This window comes from Tiliqua scincoides, unplaced genomic scaffold, assembly GCF_035046505.1.
Source record: "Tiliqua scincoides isolate rTilSci1 unplaced genomic scaffold, rTilSci1.hap2 HAP2_SCAFFOLD_105, whole genome shotgun sequence".
Lineage (NCBI taxonomy): Eukaryota > Metazoa > Chordata > Lepidosauria > Squamata > Scincidae > Tiliqua > Tiliqua scincoides.
This window is the reverse complement of record NW_027101357.1, coordinates 28034-43538: the sequence shown is the minus strand read 5'-3', so window position 1 is coordinate 43538 and position 15505 is coordinate 28034. Positions and strand designations below refer to the sequence as shown.

The 15505-nt window shown below is 49.7% G+C and overlaps 1 protein-coding gene across 1 annotated transcript in view; it reads right to left on the bottom strand.

Annotated features, from left to right (window-relative positions):
* Window positions 1-12197, bottom strand: part of LOC136635829 (dynamin-like GTPase OPA1, mitochondrial) — a gene marked incomplete at its 3' end in the record, with an annotated part of 65410 nt that extends 53213 nt beyond the window's left edge. The window contains exons 1-3 of the mRNA XM_066610951.1: window positions 12067-12197; window positions 9914-10229; window positions 963-1059 (exon numbers count right to left, since the gene is read on the bottom strand). Of these exons, the coding sequence (XP_066467048.1) occupies window positions 963-1059; window positions 9914-10229; window positions 12067-12095 (442 nt within the window). The remainder of the gene's footprint in view (window positions 1-962; window positions 1060-9913; window positions 10230-12066) is intronic.
* Window positions 12198-15505: the final 3308 nt, after the last annotated feature.

The following is a 15505-nucleotide window of genomic DNA, read 5'->3' as shown; positions in this document are numbered from 1 at the left end:
TGGTGGTTTTTCATTTGCTGCTTTGGTCAATGGCTTTTATTATTTTAGTGCTGTATCATGTCCTTTAATGTTTCTGTTAATCTGAGCCATTCTGCGCTTACAAAAGGTGAGATAAAAACATGAACACCTCTTTAACGTGTATGCTACAAACATAGGTGCAGAAGAGAGCAAAGGTGCAGAAGAGAGCAACCAAAATGATTACTGGGCTGGGGCACCTTCCTTATGAGGAAAGGCTACAGCTTTTGGGGCTCTTCAGTCTAGAAAAAAGGCGCCTGAGGGGGGACATGATTGAGACATACAAACTTATGCAGGGGATGGGTAGAGTGGATAGAGAGACACTCTTTTCCCACTCACATAACACCAGAACCAGGGGACATCCACTAAAATTGAGTGTTGGGAGAGTTAGGGCAGACAGAAGAAAATATTTCTTGACCCAGCATATGGTTAGTCTGAATAACTCCTTGCCATAGGAAGTAGTGATGGCATCTTGCCTAGATGCCTTTAAGAGGGAATTGGACAAATTTCTGGAGGAAAAGTTCATCACTTTTACAAGTGATGGTAGGTATGTGCAAGCTCCTGGTTTTAGAGGTAGGCTACCTAAGATTACCAGTTGCGGGGGAGAGCACCAGGATGCAGGTTGTGTCTTGTCTTGGGTGTTCTCTGAAGCATTTGGTGGGCCATTGTGAGATACAGGAAACTGGACTAGATGACCAGATCCAGCAAGGCCCTTCTTATGTTATTATAAGAGATTTCTCACAGGTCTACTGGATGTCAAAGGCCTATTTTTATCCAGGAATACAGTCAGGTTGGCGATAAGTTACTAGAAAAAAACTCTGCTTTCTGAAAAGAATGACTTTCCAGAAAAAATAATTGCAGCCAACGATGGATATTACATATATGGGTGGACATAAACGCTCTGTGTCAATGCAGCACTAGAAGCCAACTGAAAATCTGGTACCAACCAAAGTCAACATATTGATCCAATTCCCACACAAAGTCAGGTACAATCCACTTGTATTCGCTGAGGTCAGGCACCAGGTCCTTCCATTGGTCAAACGTCTAAGATAAAAAACAGAAAAGCATCAGCACGCTTTCATATTACTTATTCTAACAACAAAGATCATGAGCCAACAACTCTCTTCTCCACTGCTTGCTATGGAACCCCATGAAAATTCAGCCTTCTGATTAGAGTTATATGATGGTGGCCAAAGGTGCGTTTGCTCAGCTCTGGCTGTTTCACCAGCTGTGGTCATGCTGGAGTTGATCAGAACTGACCACAGTGGTCCATGCCCTAGTGATTTCAAGATTGGATTACTGTAATGCACTCTCGACTCCTGAAGCCTTTTCCATAACTGGATGTAGCCACAAGGCAGTGGAGGTTTGGGACCAGAGTTTTCTTTCTCTCAGATGAGCTGCCTTCCCAGGCTGACGAGTCCCATCTACCAGGTGGCTGTTTAGTTGCCTCTTACAACAAGTACAGCCAAACTGAGGGCCTATTCTTATCCCCAGCCCCCAGGGGATTTTGCATGATATAATGATACAAAGGCTGCAATTTTCCTGCACCACAGGCCTACTGAAATTGTGGTGCAATTTTACTGCACCACAGTAAAACTTCAAAGTACTCAACTATGGCTGTATCATGTCTAAAATTTCAACACAAAGACAACAGGCAAAATCTGGAGTTGGAGTCCCTGAGGCAGTTCATGGCTGAACACAGTCACGTTCTGGCAACTCCTGCGATGCCACTTGAACCAACCGTATTGGTCTCTGCCTTTCCATTGGACCATTTCAGCGACGTGGAGAAGGGGGGATTTGCTGCACGGGTAACAGCCTATCCTCCATACCTACTTTACCCAAGCTTCGCACACTGGAGAGGACACTCTGTTCCAGAACCACCATTCAGAGTGTGACACCATAGTCTTCCGAGACTGAAGGATGCCAACAAGAAGAATGCACTCTACGTGGGGCTGCCCTTGAAGATGGTTTGGAAGCTGCAACTAGTGCAGAATGTGGTGACCAGGGTGGTTACTGGAGCTAGGCAGTTTGATTCTGTCCAACTGCCGCTTCAGTGACTGTATTGGCTGCCCATTCGTTTCCAATTCAGGGTGCTGGTTTTGACCTTTAAAGCACCTCACGGTTTGGGGCCAGCCAGCCCTCTTAGTCATCTGAGGGGGCTTTCCTGCAAGTGCTGTCCTTCTCCCAAGTTAGGGGGAAGGTGGCACAGGCGCAAGTCTTCTCAGTAGTGGCACTACCGTTAGGGAACTCCCTACCGGGGGAATTAAAATCTTCCCCCTTCCTCATGGCATGGGCTTAAAACATTTTTGTTTTGTTTTGCATTTGGGATGTCTGCCTCCTGTGCCTCTACAGCAGTTCGTTGAGTATTGTTGCCCTCCTGCAATTGGTGTTTTCTCCCCCCCAATGTATTTTCAATTTATTTTCTATTGTTATAATGTGTTTTCTAATTTTTATTCTATTGTATATTGCATTTTTTTAAATGTATAAATTGTAAGCCGCCTTCGGCACTGCTTACAGCAAAGGCGGAATAGAAAGCTTAGATACGTACATACATACATACATACATATATATGCATATATATATACACGTGCATATATATATACACGCTCTGCAGACGCGTGTGGCCTCTGGGAACCAAGTGCCTCTGGGAACTAAGTGCCAGGTAAGGCACAAGAGTTTAGCATCTGGGCGAGGAGAAGGCAAGGAGACCTCTGAGTTTTGGAGAAGGAGAGGAGGAGGAGCAGGAGGAGGAGGTAAGTGTACTCATTCTAACGCTTTGTCTTTCTAACTCCCTGTCTTCTAACCTTAATCTTACCTTTAAAGCAACCTTAAATCAAAATTGAAAGTTAGCACCTAAGGGAGGTACATAGGGCTACTCGTGAGCAGGAGCAGAGTCCTACTCGTGAGTAAGAGCAGAGTCCTACTCGTGAGTAAGAGCCCAAGGGTCAGGCATTTAAATCAAAGTTGAAAGTTAGCTGCACCTAAGGTAGCACTTAATCGAAGGAAGGGAGGAGGATAAAGTGGAAAGCAGGTTTTTCTACTTGTTTAAATTAAACCTATACTTAACCCAGGTTAAACCTAATCTAAGTTAGAACATAACCTAAACAGGTCAGTAAATTGGGACACAGGATCTAGAGAGCAATAAATAATTAAACAAACCCAAATAAAAACTAGCTTGAGGTTACAAAAACAGTCCAGCCTAAGAGAACAGAACTAGGAGGGAAAGGACCTAGGAAGGGCCAATTCCCAACCCATTAAGAGCCCCATTAGGCTAATCCAAGCAGTCCATTCAGGAGCCTGCAGAGTAGGTCACGCCCATCAGCAGCCATTTGCCTTCCTGAGCTTTTGTAAACTCACCTGGGAAGGCCAGCCCCCTTTCAATCAGGAAGGAAGGAGGGGGGAGGAGCCAGCCAGGAGTATAAGGCTAGGCGGGCCATCGCGTGAGGCTCTCTGCAGACGCGTGTGGCCTCTGGGAACCCAGTGCCTCTGGGAACTAAGTGCCAGGTAAGGCACAAGAGTTTAGCATCTGGGCGAGTTCAGCAGCAGGGCGAGGAGGCCAGGGCCCCAGACACTGCCCTTCCTCTTCCCTTGAGAAGAGGGCTGCTATCCAGTGTACGGTTTTTAAAAGGACCCATAAATAAAACAACAACAACAACAAAAAAGCTATGCAGTCAGACAGCCAGCAGCAGGGTGGGGGCTATCCAGTGTTCTGCATAGAGTGCCACATGTATGATTATATGCCTCTGGGGCATAAGTCATGGGTGTGTCCTCGGTGCAAGGAGCTCCAGGCTCTCAGGGAACGCGTCCGCTCCCTTGAAGCCTTGGTGGCCGACCTGGAGAAGCGCAGGCAGCCAGAGGAGGACCGTGGGGAGACTTCCGGGGGCGATCAGGCTTCGTCCCAACCTCAGGCGTGCAGCTCCTCGGCTGCCCGGGTGGGAAGTCTCGGGACTGGAGGACGTCATCCTGGAGAGGAGGGAAACAATCCCCTAGGGGGGATCCCTTCTCCAGGGGATGGGCCCGTATCCGAGCGCACTCGGGATACTCCTCGGCGGGAGGGGGGTCGGGGGCTTCTTGTAGTGGGGGATTCGATTATTAGAAACATAGAGAGGGGGGTTTGCGATGGATGTGAGGACCGCATGGTGACTTGCCTGCCTGGTGCGAAGGTTGCGGACATCACTTCTCGTCTAGACAGGCTGGTAGACAGTGCTGGGGGAGAGGTAGCGGCTGTGGTGCATGTCGGCACCAACGACGTGGGCAAGTGTAGCTGGGAGGTCCTGGAGGCCAAATTTAGGCTTTTAGGCAGGAAGCTGAAAGCCAGGACCTCAAAGGTAGCGTTCTCTGAAGTGCTACCTGTTCCACGCGCAAGGCCAGCTAGGCAGGCGGAGATCAGGGGTCTCAATGCGTGGATGAGACGGTGGTGTAGGGAGGAGGGGTTTAGATTCGTTAGGCACTGGGGAACGTTTTGGGACAAGCGGGGCCTGTACAAGAGGGACGGGCTCCATTTGAACCAGAATGGAACCAGACTGCTGGCGCATAACATTAAAAAGGTGGCAGACCAGCTTTTAAACTGATCCCTGGGGGAAGGCCGACAGGAGCCAAGGGGCATCCGGTTCGGGACTCCTCATCCCTATGGGATGAGGATGGGGAGGTTAGAGAACAACAAGACAAAGGCAGGGTAGGAGAAGAAATTGGGAAAGGTAGGGTGATGGGATGTGATAGACGGTTTGGCACAATGAGAGGATGCGGGGACAAAGGAGCAAATAAGCAGCCCATCCTGGGGCATTCCGTGTATAAATGCTTTTATGCGAATGCCCGAAGTCTACGAGCAAAGGTGGGAGAACTGGAATGTCTGGTGACAAGGGAAAATATTGACATAGTGGGCATAACGGAAACCTGGTGGAATGCGGAGAATCAGTGGGATACCGCAATCCCGGGCTATAAACTCTACAGGAGGGACAGGCAGGGGCGTGTTGGAGGTGGGGTGGCCCTTTATGTTAAGGAAGGGATAGAATCCAGCAAAGTAGAGATTGAAGGTGGGTCCGACTCCACCGTAGAATCTCTGTGGGTTAAATTACCAGGCTTGTGCAGCAATGTAATACTGGAGGCGTGCTATCGTCCTCCAGAACAGAAATCGGATGGGGACCTTGAAATGAGGAAACAGATCAGGGAGGTGACAAGGAAGGACAGGGTTGTAATCATGGGGGACTTCAATTATCCTCATATTGACTGGGTCAATTTGTGTTCTGGTCACGATAAGGAAACCGGATTTCTTGACGTGCTAAATGACTGTGGCTTAGATCAGCTAGTCAAGGAGCCCACCAGAGGACAGGTGACTCTGAATTTAATTTTGTGCGGTACGCAGGACCTGGTTAGAGATGTAAACGTTACTGAGCCATTGGGGAACAGTGATCATGCTGCGATCCGTTTTGACGTGCACGTTGGGGGAAGAATACCAGGCAAATCTCTAACAAAAACCCTTGACTTCCGACGGGCGGACTTCCCTCAAATGAGGAGGCTGGTTAGAAGGAGGTTGAAAGGGAGGGTAAAAAGAGTCCAGTCTCTCCAGAGTGCATGGAGGCTGCTTAAAACAACAGTAATAGAGGCCCAGCAGAGGTGTATACCGCAAAGAAAGAAGGGTTCCACTAAATCCAGGAGAGTGCCCGCATGGCTAACCAGCCAAGTTAGAGAGGCTGTGAAGGGCAAGGAAGCTTCCTTCCGTAAATGGAAGTCTTGCCCTAATGAAGAGAATAAAAAGGAACATAAACTGTGGCAAAAGAAATGTAAGAAGGTGATAGGGGAGGCCAAGCGAGACTATGAGGAACGCATGGCCAGCAACATTAAGGGGAATAATAAAAGCTTCTTCAAATATGTTAGAAGCAGGAAACCCGCCAGAGAAGCGGTTGGCCCTCTGGATGGTGAGGGAGGGAAAGGGGAGATAAAAGGAGACTTAGAGATGGCAGAGAAATTAAATGAGTTCTTTGCATCTGTCTTCACGGCAGAAGACCTCGGGCAGATACCGCTGCCCGAACGGCCCCTCCTAACCGAGGAGTTAAGTCAGATAGAGGTTAAAAGAGAAGATGTTTCAGACCTCATTGATAAATTAAAGATCAATAAGTCACCGGGCCCTGATGGCATACACCCAAGGGTTATTAAGGAATTGAAGAATGAAGTAGCAGATCTCTTGACTAAGGTATGCAACTTGTCCCTCAAAACAGCCATGGTACCAGAAGATTGGAGGATAGCAAATGTCACGCCTATTTTTAAAAAGGGAAAGAGGGGGGACCCGGGAAACTATAGGCCGGTCAGCCTAACATCCATACCGGGTAAGATGGTGGAATGCCTCATCAAAGATAGGATCTCAAAACACATAGACGAACAGGCCTTGCTGAGGGAGAGTCAGCATGGCTTCTGTAAGGGTAAGTCTTGCCTCACAAACCTTATAGAATTCTTTGAAAAGGTCAACAGGCATGTGGATGCGGGAGAACCCGTGGACATTATATATCTGGACTTTCAGAAGGCGTTTGACACGGTCCCTCACCAAAGGCTACTGAAAAAACTCCACAGTCAGGGAATTAGAGGACAGGTCCTCTCGTGGATTGAGAACTGGTTGGAGACCAGGAAGCAGAGAGTGGGTGTCAATGGGCAATTTTCACAATGGAGAGAGGTGAAAAGCGGTGTGCCCCAAGGATCTGTCCTGGGACCGGTGCTTTTCAACCTCTTCATAAATGACCTGGAGACAGGGTTGAGCAGTGAAGTGGCTAAGTTTGCAGACGAAACCAAACTTTTCCGAGTGGTAAAGACCAGAAGTGATTGTGAGGAGCTCCAGAAGGATCTCTCCAGACTGGCAGAATGGGCAGCAAAATGGCAGATGCGCTTCAATGTCAGTAAGTGTAAAGTCATGCACATTGGGGCAAAAAATCAAAACTTTAGATATAGGCTGATGGGTTCTGAGCTGTCTGTGACAGATCAGGAGAGAGATCTTGGGGTGGTGGTGGACAGGTCGATGAAAGTGTCGACCCAATGTGCGGCGGCAGTGAAGAAGGCCAATTCTATGCTTGGGATCATTAGGAAGGGTATTGAGAACAAAACGGCTAATATTATAATGCCGTTGTACAAATCGATGGTAAGGCCACACCTGGAGTATTGTGTCCAGTTCTGGTCGCCGCATCTCAAAAAAGACATAGTGGAAATGGAAAAGGTGCAAAAGAGAGCGACTAAGCTGATTACGGGGCTGGGGCACCTTCCTTATGAGGAAAGGCTACGGCGTTTGGGCCTCTTCAGCCTAGAAAAGAGACGCTTGAGGGGGGACATGATTGAGACATACAAAATTATGCAGGGGATGGACAGAGTGGATAGGGAGATGCTCTTTACACTCTCACATAATACCAGAACCAGGGGACATCCACTCAAATTGAGTGTTGGGCGGGTTAGGACAGACAAAAGAAAATATTTCTTTACTCAGCGCGTGGTCGGTCTGTGGAACTCCTTGCCACAGGATGTGGTGCTGGCGTCTAGCCTAGACGCCTTTAAAAGGGGATTGGACGAGTTTCTGGAGGAAAAATCCATTATGGGGTACAAGCCATGATGTGTATGCGCAACCTCCTGATTTTAGGAATGGGTTAAGTCAGAATGCCAGATGTAGGGGAGAGCACCAGGACGAGGTCTCTTGTTATCTGGTGTGCTCCCTGGGGCATTTGGTGGGCCGCTGTGAGATACAGGAAGCTGGACTAGATGGGCCTATGGCCTGATCCAGTGGGGCTGTTCTTATGTTCTTATAATATATGCACGCACACACACACACACATATATACACACACACAGATATACACACACACAGATATACACACACACACATGAGTATGTATGTGCGTATGTGTGTGTATTCATAAAATTATTTAAATAAATATTAAGAAGTCAGTTGTTGCCAATCTTGCTTTGAAGTCTTCCTTAAGAAGACTAGTAACCTCACACACAAAATTGAAGAGAGGAGGTGCAAACTATCAAGGTCAAGTCAGCCGCTGTTTGGGATTCAAGTGTTTTCCATACTTAGGGTCCAGATGAATTAACTCAACTGATCTGGACCCTTAGTGTGGGAAATGCCTGGACTCCAAACAAAGGCTGACAAGATGGTCAACTGTTCTCTACTGAACTCAGAATCATTGATTTGGTGCACCTAATTTCATGGGAATTCCAACACTGGGCAGCTCTGATGGTCCACTCAGTACTACCCTATGCTCACTAATTGTTGCCAGGAATATCACCAGGATATCATACAGAGGTTATATTTTTGACCATCACTGCTTGTCCTCCTTTGATAGAAGCCCAGCTTCATGAGGAACCCCAGCTTCATGAGGAAGCTCTTGTAGTTCTGCCATCATGCCAAGTGTAATCAAAAAACAGAAGTCAGGTTTTACAGTGCATGTCATCAGGAAATCACCCTCCCCTTATGAAAATAACAGTAGCACTTCAGAGGTGTTCCCTCTTTCATATCCACACTTGGCAAGGAGCAGAGTTAGGGACACACACACCTTCCTGTCATTACTTCTAGGTACCTTCTGTCTCTTTAGCTTCTTTAGAACCGTGCTCCCTGAAACAAGATGGTGCCATGAACTGGATGCTCTAGACATCCATTTTCTACATAAATGTCTCTTTCTTCAAATGACTAAGAGATGACGACACAGAGGGCTGGAACTAGGAAAAGGGAATCACATGAGAAAGGATGTAGGCAGAATGCTCTTTTCCCTCTCACACAACACCAGAACCAGGAGACATCCACTAAAATTGAGTATTGGAAGTTAGGACACACAAAATAAAATATTTCTTTACTCAGTGTGTAGTTGGTCTGTGGAACTCCTTGCCACAGCATCTGGTGATGGCATCTGGCCTAGATGCCTTTAAAAAGGGATTGGAGAAGTTTCCGGAGGAAAAATCCATTACAGGTTACAAGCCATGATGTGTATGTGCAACCTCCTGATTTTAGAAATGGGCTATGTCAGATGCAAGGGAGTGCACCAGGATGCAGGTCCCTTGTTATCTGGTGTGCTCCCTGGGGCATTTGGTGGGCTGCTGTGAGATACAGGAAGTTGGACTAGATGGGCCTATGGCCTGATCCAGCAGGGCTGTTCTTATGCTCTTAAGGAAAGGCTGAAGCCCTTTTTTATCAATCCTCACCCTTGGGTTGATGGGGCTTTTGCTAGTAATTTTATGGATATGTCATTTCTCCCAGCCCTTGCATTTTGTTTTTTACATAAGACTTCCTCTAGATGGTGACCCTAGATCAGAGGTGCCAATCTCTCTTCACATTCATTGAGCCTGCTGAGGGGCGGAAGCGACATTAGTAAGCAGGAAGTGGTGTCATTAGGCACATGTTGGTCAGAAACAAGCACTCAGTTTTCACATAGCAGTTCATTAGCTGCAAATGACAAAAGAAAAAATATGCAAATCTTAATCATATTCTCAAGATATGGGACAGCCCGATTATCAAGTGGGCTGCCTGTTCTTCTGAGGCAACACTTTGCAGCTCAGCAACTGAGAGCCCAAGTGATAACTGGGCTTTCCAAGTGTCTTGGCAGCATCCCCCTCTCTCACCCCTCTTGGTCCATCCCTTCTCCCACAGTATTCATTGCCTACTGGGGCCTTCTCTTGTCTCCCCCTCCCAAGGCCTTGGCAGAAGCAGCGCTGCTGAAAAGTCAGTGCTAGGAGACCCCAAATATCACAGGGGTTGGATAAAGAGCTTCTATGGTTGTACCTGGCTTGTAGGCCTTATGTCGGACACCCCTGCGTTCAACATCTCTACACCTTCCGTCCTTAAATCTCTAGTCCTTGAAATGACGAAAGTGTGCCTATTTCAGAAAGGACAACACACAGGACAAATAATGCTACTTCAGACTGAAGTACCTTTTTGGCTGTGTAGCCACCACCCACGGCAGATCCTAGGATGATATAGCGAAGTCGCAGAAGCCTTGAAGCCGCTCTAGCTAGCCAAAAGTTTCTATGGGGCTGGAACCCATACTTTACAAGAAGCTTGGTGCTGCGCAACGGAAGATGATTAAGAGTGGAGAACTGCTGCACTGAGGTCCATAATGGAAGTCTCTGAAACCTGGACCATGGATAGTGGGAATGATGAATGCTTTGGGACACGAGATGCAGTTTCTGCAGCGGTGATCTTCCCCTTGCTCCATGGGTCCCATTGATTAAGTTTCGACAGACAGTTCTGCAAGAGAAGAAACAAGGCTTCTTGACACAATCCAGCACTGCGTTGTTCTGGCCTTATTCAGGGTTCCACTCTTTGCACTAGCTTAAACACACCCCCGAGCTACAGGATGACCTGCTACAGACATCCTGCACTGCCACTTTACAGTGTTTCCGTGGCAGCCTATGCCAGCAGAATATGTGTTCTGCCAGTGCAGGCCTTAGACAGGATTGGGCTGTGAATCAGTGCCAGCATTGTCACCTGCTTCCATATAATTGCGGATAACAGGCCACGGAGGCCTTATAAACATTGCTGAGGGCAAAATCCTATCCACCTTCCCAGTGCTGATGCAGCTGCAATGCAGCCCTGAGGTCAGTGAACAAACATTCACTTTACCTTGATGAGGCCTCCGTGATTGCACCCTCTGACTGCAGAATGCAGCACGTGCACTGTTAGTATCTCTGCATCAGCGATGGAAAGTTGGATAAGATTGGGCCCTGAGTGAGTACTGGGTGATTAACCACTTGTGGGGCCACCAGCGTACACAGTGATAAAATGAGTGCAAACTTAAAGACAGCCAAAACACACATTCTAGCATAAGATGCCAACACATTTGTGGGAAGAAATTAGCCTTAAGTAGTCAGCCATGGGGGAAATCACTGTTTTCATGCATGCATTGCTACATTGAGTTCTCTGAGGCTGGTATGAGAAGGGAACCAAACAGAAACCCAACTCACTTCTTTTGGTGTTTTACACTGTTTACATGCACATTAGGTGCATGAGGACCACCAAGGCAAAAGTGGGCATTTTTGTGGAGCACATGCAGCTGTGTCTGTGGGCAGCCTGTTCTCTGCCCTCTGGTGGTCTGTGGGGAGGCACCTCTGGAGCAAGCACTAAGAACCTACGAACAGCCGCACTGGATCAGGCCATAGGCCCATCTAGTCCAGCTTCCTGTATCTCACAGCGGCCACCAAATGCCCCAGGGAGCGCACCAGATAACAAGAGATCTGCATGCTGGTGCCCTCCCTTGCATCTGATATAGCCCATTTCTAAGATCAGGAGGCTGCACATACGCATCATGGCTTGTAACCCGTGATGGACTTTCCCTCCAGAAACTTGTCCAATCCCCTCTTAAAGGCGTCCAGGCCAGACGCCGTCACCACATCCTGTGGCAAGGAGTTCCACAGACCAGCCACACGCTGAGTGAAGAAATATTTTCTCTTCTGTCCTAACCCTCCCCACACTCAATCTGAGTGGATGCCGCAAGCCACAGACTACCAGCAAGGGTGGTGAGTGGACCACCCACACCTGCAACACGCTTCCGTGCTGGACGCGGGAGGTTCGTTCTCCAGCCTCCCTGGGGTCTGCGGCGAGAGCTCTGGAGGCGCTCAGAGGCCGCTCATTCCCTTCTCAGGGTCTCCCGGACCACCGGCCCGGAGCTGCTGGTTCACATCCTCGCTCGTCACGGGACACTCGAGCCGGGAAGGACCTCAGAGAGGGGCCAGTCCCACCACGGCGGGGACGTGTGCTGGGTCGGGAGGCGGAGTGTGCTGGGTCGGGACCCTCTTCGAAGAGGGTCGAGTGTGCCTGAGCGCCTCACGCGCCGGCAGCGGCCCCCTCCGAAGAGCTCCGGGCCTCCGCCTCGCCCGACCTGGTGTGGCGCTTCTGAGGAGCTCCGCCTCGCCGGAGGCGCTGCCGGGGCTCTTCGAAGGGCTCCGCGTGCCCAGCCGGGGCTCCAAGGACCCCAGCGGGGCTCTGTCCCCGCCCCTCGCAGCGTGGGCGCCCGGGCCTGGAAGGCCCTGCGCGGCCTCCCACGGGGCGCCCCGCCCCCGCCCCGCCCGCTGCCCCCGGGTCTGACCGGCCGCCCGCCGCTCGCGCCCGCCACATCCTGCCGCCGGCCGGGAGCTGTCCGCGGAGGGCGCCCTGCTCGGCACACCAGGCGGCGGCGCTTCCGCCCGGTCTGGCAGCCAAGGCGGTCCGGCGGGCCACGAGCGCACCGCGGCTGCGCGGGGGCGGGGCGGGGCGGGTCGCGGCGAGGCGGGCGGCGCCGCCCTTCGGAGCCCTTCCCGGTGCGCGTCTGCTCGGCAGCGTCCCCGTCGGTGGAGGCCCGGAGGTCGCGCTCCGCCCCCCGCCTGCAGCCGGGCACCGCCTCTGCCGAGCCTCTCCGGTCCTCCGGGCCGCGCTTCTCCGCGTGCAGCGCCGGGACCCTCTTAGGAAGAGAACCCGTCGGGCCCCCCCGGGAGGAGCAGCCCCGCGGCAGCAGTCCCCGCCCGCACCCCGCCCAGGAGCAGCTCCCGCGGGCTGGCCTGGCCTATGCAGCTCCGCCACGCCAGATCCCCGGCCTCCAGGCCCTGGCCCACCGCCCCGCAGGAGGCTCATGGCTGCCGGGCTGCGGCACCTTCACACCAGGAAAGGCTGCGGGCCTCAGCCTGGAAAAGAGGCGCCTGAGGGGGACATGATTGAGACACACAAAATTATGCATGAGAAAGATTAAGTGGATGGAGAGGTGCTCTTTACACTCTCACACAACACCAGAACCAGCGGACAGCCACTGAAATTGAGTGTTGGGAGAGTTAGGACAGACAAAAGAAATATTTCTTTACTCAGCACGTGGCTGGTCTGTGGAACTCCTTGCCACAGGATGTGGTGATGGCATCTGGCCTAGATGCCTTTAAAAGGGGATTGGACAAGTTTCTGGAGGAAAAATCCATTACGGGGTACAAGCCATGACGTGTATGCGCAACCTCCTGATTTTAGAAATGGGCTATGTCAGAATGCCAGATGCAAGGGAGGGCACCAGGATGAGGTCTCTTGCTATCTGGTGTGCTCCCTGGGGCATTTGGTGGGCCACTGTGAGATACAGGAAGCTGGACTAGATGGGCCATGGCCTGATCCAGCAGGGCTGTTCTTATGTTCTTAACTACAATTCCCAGGAAGCCTTGCAGGTCTCTTGTTATCTGGTGTGCTCCCTGGGGCATTTGGTGGGCCGCTGTGAGATACAGGAAGCTGGACTAGATGGGCCTATGGCCTGATCCAGTGGGGCTGTTCTTATGTTCTTAAGGCAACTCAAGGGTTGCTGTAGAATCAAATAGCCCCATTGCAGGGCTACTTGCCTTACTGGGGGGAAGAGAAGGAAAACCCACTTCTCCCAAGGTGCCTCCAGCACTACCCAGTTAGTGTTCAGGATGCCCGGGAAGCCTCACACTTCAGGCAGTATTGGACTGGACTGAGAGTCTTCCCACTTCTCAGAAACCTCTGAACCTCTGCAAGGAAGCTCCAAATTCCCCTTCAGGAAAACTCGGAAACCTTGTACTATTCCTCTTTGCCACCCTCATTTTCCCGTTCTCTCTCCCTGTCTTTAGTGTCTGGCAGCTGGGTGAAACAGCAAAGACCTTTAAAAAACCTTCCCTTTTAAAATGACCCTCTCCCCCTTTCTTCTGCTGCACCAAATACATAATGCATTTCATGCAACCACTGCCACAGAATAGGAACAAAATACACTGTTTTAGGACATAGAAACATATCTTTAGCAATCTTTATTCTTTTATAATAAAGAACCACCTTTCAGAGCGCGATACCATAGTCTTTCGAGACTGAAGGTTGCCAACAAAATTTGTGATCTCTGAGTAAAGGTGTCTCTCCATCTCTTTGGAGGGAGGGAAATTACCCTGATTTGTTATCCAGTCTAAAGATCTCATGTTCCAGTAGAGCTCACCAGCAGGGCACAACATTTATCCCTAGCGCCAGAGGTAGACTTCTCTCTAAGGTGGAGGTTCTGTTTAGCCCATAGTCATTGATAGGTACTTCCTCTATGTGAACATGTCAAATTCTCTGTATAACTACTTCAGGGCACCGACATAAGGGCAATGCAGCTCTGAGATAAGGGAACAAACATTCCCTTACTTTGAGGAGGCCTCCATGAGTGACACCCAACTGCAGGATGCAGCACATGTCCCATTGGCACTGCTATGCCAGTGCTAGAAATGTCAGTAAGTGTAAGGTCATGCACATTGGGGCAAAAAATCAAAACTTTAGATATAGTCTGATGGGTTCTGAGCTGTCTGTGACAGATCAGGAGAGAGATCTTGGGGTGCTGGTAGACAGGTCGATGAAAGTGTTGACCCAATGTGCGGCGGCAGTGAAGAAGGCCAATTCTATGCTTGGGATCATTAGGAAAGGTATTGAGAACAAAACGGCTAATATTATAATGCCGTTGTACAAATCTATGGTAAGGCCACACCTGGAGTATTGTGTCCAGTTCTGGTCGCTGCATCTCAAAAAAGACATAGTGGAAATGGAAAAGGTGCAAAAGAGAGCGACTAAGATGATTACTGGGCTGCGGCACCTTCCTTACGAGGAAAAGCTACAGCGTTTGGGCCTCTTCAGCCTAGAAAAGAGGCGCCTGAGGGGGGACATGATTGAGACATACAAAATTATGCAGGGGATGGACAGAGTGGATAGAGAGATGCTCTTTACACTCTCACATAACACCAGAACCAGGGGACATCAGCTAAAATTGAGTGTTGGGAGAGTTAGAACAGACAAAAGAAAATATTTCTTTACTCAGCGTGTGGTTGGTCTGTGGAACTCTTTGCCGCAGGATGTGGTGACGGCATCTGGCCTGGACGCCTTTAAAAGGGGATTGGACAAGTTTCTGGAGGAAAAATCCATTACGGGGTACAAGCCGTGATGTGTATGCTCAACCTCCTGATTTTAGAAATGGGCTATGTCAGAATGCCAATGCAAGGGAGGGCACCAGGATGAGGTCTCTTGTTATCTGGTGTGCTCCCTGGGGCATTTGGTGGGCTGCTGTGAGATACAGGAAGCTGGACTAGATGGGCCTATGGCCTGATCCAGTGGGGCTGTTCTTATGTTCTTATGAAAGCACTGACATAAGGGGTTAGGATTGCGCCCTAAGTAAGTTGTCATCACTACATTTTACTAGGTAAGGAAATCCCTCAGTTAATTATACAATGTGTGAAGTAATTCCTTTTTTCCCCCCTAATCTGTTTTCCCACAGATTTCATTTCATTGGGTGAGAGCTCAGGTTCCCATGTTTTGAGGAATGAGCTTGGCTAATCTTCCTTCTTCTGCAGTGTTATTGATTGGACTGTGCCAATGATAGCAAGTCCATTTTTCCTTGCAGGATGTTGCACTCAGAGAGGAAAAGTCTACAAGTCCTATATGCTACATCAAGGAACAAAGTCTGCATGGACCAAAGGTGATGCCATTGGCGTGGTTGCCAATCATCCAGTGAACCCAGAGGTTGCTGCTTTCAGGAGATCTAAGGTGTGTCA